At 39.0% G+C, this 3,451-nt stretch overlaps 1 protein-coding gene across 1 annotated transcript in view; it reads right to left on the bottom strand.

The window, feature by feature from the left end:
• Nucleotides 1-215: 215 nt before the first annotated feature.
• The window catches only part of LOC111254139 (small subunit processome component 20 homolog), a 16,145-nt gene continuing 12,909 nt past the window's right edge, over nt 216-3,451 (bottom strand). Inside the window, exons 19-23 of the mRNA XM_022814702.2 lie at nt 3,111-3,431; nt 2,359-2,802; nt 1,764-2,012; nt 1,382-1,502; nt 216-1,155 (exon numbers count right to left, since the gene is read on the bottom strand). Coding sequence (XP_022670437.1) covers nt 833-1,155; nt 1,382-1,502; nt 1,764-2,012; nt 2,359-2,802; nt 3,111-3,431 — 1,458 coding nt within the window. The 3' untranslated portion in view covers nt 216-832. The remainder of the gene's footprint in view (nt 1,156-1,381; nt 1,503-1,763; nt 2,013-2,358; nt 2,803-3,110; nt 3,432-3,451) is intronic.

Genomic DNA, 3,451 nt, shown 5'->3' with positions numbered 1-3,451 from the left:
CATAAATGTCGTCACAGTTGGCACAACTTTTTATAGGCATCAGCTATTTGTATCACTTATCTGCTATACACCTAAATAAGTGTAATTTTAGCCAAATTAATATGGGTGAACAGAAAAGCCGCCCAAAATGAGAGCCGGGCTACTTTATTTAATAGAGATTTGACAACAGAGCTTATGAAACACAAACAATATGAAACGTACAAACGACGCATATGTGCACACAAACAGGTCTGCTTTTATTTACGAGAGGACCCATACATTCTCGGATGGAAAAATGGCATGTTGATTTGCAAACGTGATGATTTTGTCATCTTGGTCATGATGGTCAGGAACATCTTGAAAACTTAAGAGATAGTTAACCTGATTTTTTCGAAATTTGTCCAGTTAACATATAACGTTTTTCAGCGCTAAAAATGGTTTTACACTCACGACACAAGCTTAATGACGTAGTACTATTGCTGAAATTGTTGCTATCTAGAAGCTAATTATTTCAGTATTTTCTAGGAAGAAATGGCGATGGATAAAGTCTCATCTTGGCAACGTGGAACCAAATAGGATAGATGTAATTATAACGTTAACGATTAGAAAACTAAACATAGACAATTTCGATCTGTTGTAGTATATTATAAACTACGTTGTAATTTACCTAATGACGAGCGTACACTGGTGGTCGTATGAGAAGTGATTAATTTTACATACTGCTACAAAATACACTTACTACCAACTAATTTCGAACTCCAGCAATAACAAAATAAACAACGAAATTATCAACTACTGAAACGATCGTGGCATTCTGCAGGTCTTGCACGTAGCTTCTAGCAGAGGGTGAAAGCTAGAATTTACCGTTTTCAGCTTCACGATTTACCCTGGCTATTTCGTCGGCTTCGTACTTCGGCTTTTTATATTGTATTTTACCGCGTCGCTCATCCAGCATCCGTTTCCGGTTCGTCTTATCGAGCCTTTTACGTCGTTCTTTTCTTTCAAGATTAACTTCTGGGTTAAGCACTTTTTCAACAGCTTTACTTTGTTTACGATGCGCCTTAATACGAGCCAGCTCGGTTAACTGGCGAGCATAACCTTCTTGGTATTGTTCAAAACCCATTTCACGACGAATTACATGTGACGCGTCCTTTACGAGCTGATAAAAGTCTTGATCTGTAAGGTCAAATTATGTGTTAACGTAATATTTCGCGTTTTTCTTTTCGTGTATACACATGCTCTGTCAGCTTGGTCGTGTAGCAACATTGAGATGTAAAAGAATAATTATCTGTTAGGTTTTATGGGGTAAAAAATCGTGTCTGTTGATCGGAGCTTCCAATAACGGGAAACGTACGCGCATTTTATAAATCTGCAAGGATGCGGGGGAGCAAATTGAACCTACCTTTTGCGGTGGATTCTAGATCACGCACCAGTGGGCGAAGAAAATTGTGGCTGTAACACTGCAGGACTTCTCGTGGACATTCAAGCGAGAGAGCCGCCAGAAGCTTGTATAAACACGTCCGCTAAAATGAGCCAATGTATTTGAAGTTGTTTTATACGCAACATAGGTACGGAGATTTAGAGTAGTACAGAAACACTAGAAGATAAGAGAGCAATTTGCCTTAGTATGTGAAAAACTGAATGGAGATATCGGTCTCGGAGGCGTTGCCTTAAAGACTATTTCTCACCTTACAGTGAACTATTTAGATCTTATTTGACAGGAAAAGAAGTCGTGGTATTATATATTCTCATCAGTTTCATTTTATGATAGCTTTATGTGTTACCTTTTCATAGTTGGGTGTTCGGTTGTTCACTCTTAAAACCCGCAACTCTTTCTCGATCTTGAAAACAAACCAGCCAAAGGTGCGATGGTCACTTTGGCCGCATTGATTATTGTCACCTTCCGTTTGCTCTCTGCCATATTCAAATTCACCTGTGCTCTCATCATCCTTTTTCTGATTTTTATCACTAGCATCCTTTGCTAGCTTTCTATCTGTCTTCTCGGATGTTCCGTGGCTTAGATAAAGAAGAACCTGAAGGGACAGAAGTTGTCATTCTTTTACGTACTAGTACAAATGCTATGCGTCTACGCGGTTCGGAAGATCAATTCATTGGCACTTTCATCAATGACCACTCGTTTCTAAGTAGGCAATCATATGAGCACTCTGAAGTATATTCAGCAAAAATAATCGAATTTGCGTTCGAATCATCACTCAAACAAAATACACGCAAACAAAAGAGATAGAAGACAATTTATTTATCATGTACACAAAAGTACCGTTCCTTCCAGTTGATCCCGTTTATATTATATTAGATTTGAAGATTCTACCACCACACATTCGCAAGCATTACCTAAAGAAAGAAAAATCCTATACAAACCTTCCCAACAAACAGCAAGTTCTTGACGAGTTGATCAAGCAGGTCGTTTGGTACTTGTCTGCTTTGGAACTGTTCTAAGAAGGATATGACTAGTTTGTCGATAAGGGACCGACCTCCGCAAGGCAACCAGTCACCGGAAAATGCCTCTCTCTGTTTATTAGAGCTACCGCTTTTTTCATCTTTACAGATAGTTTGCGCCAGTTTCCGTGGTTCGTACCTGGCGAATAGTAAACCAAATATCCTTGATGCGGCGACCCTCACCCACGAATGTGGGTAAAGTAGATGCGCCTGGCAGGATGACATTAGGGAAGAACAGATAGCACGATGTGCTGGAGTTTCTGACTCAAGTAGGCGAACATGCGAAAGGATCTTGATTGTACTGTTCCAAATGAGGTACACCAGACGATCTTGCTCTCGTTCATTGTTCTCGACTTCGCAGTCTATCTGAAATTTGAATAACCAGATAGGCAATATAACAGGTGCATTATGCTCCTAATTCACGTGTGATCAGAATATCATGGAAACAGCAAGTATATGCTCCCTCGATTCTAACTGAAAAGCTATGATGGATGTATCGTCGTTACATTACATACATTTGGTTTAAATTTCTTGAGATAAAATAAAAAGGCTGAGTAGTAAAGCAGTTTGAAATTGAGGTTTATAGATAGGTTTCTCCCTCCCTACTTCCCCCTTTTCTCTCTCTCTCTTACACATATATATATATATATATATATATATATATATATAATTACCTGATCAGCATCGTCCTTCGCCTTTACGAGCTTGACGAATATGTTCATTAAATCATCAACTCGAATGGCAAATTGTTCTTTTTCGACCTCTGCGAAACAGCCGATAACTTGAGCACCAAGAAACTGTTTTTGTACCTTTGAAACGTCTTGCAACCATTTTTTAGCAAGCGCGTAAAGCGATGTTCGGCTATTATTATTAAGCTTTTCTAAGAACGCCTTCAGGCAGCCATAACACATCTTCCGCATAATTACCGAACCATCATTTACCAAACTCGCTGATAATGGCACAAAGAAGAACAAAGCAGATTTCGCCAAGAGGTTCTGCAATAGAATCAAAAGTA

The sequence above is a fragment of the Varroa destructor genome, unplaced genomic scaffold, assembly GCF_002443255.2.
Source record: "Varroa destructor unplaced genomic scaffold, Vdes_3.0 BEIS01000007.1, whole genome shotgun sequence".
NCBI lineage: Eukaryota > Metazoa > Arthropoda > Arachnida > Mesostigmata > Varroidae > Varroa > Varroa destructor.
Note: the sequence above shows the minus strand (reverse complement) of the source record. Positions and strands in the feature narration are given on the sequence as shown.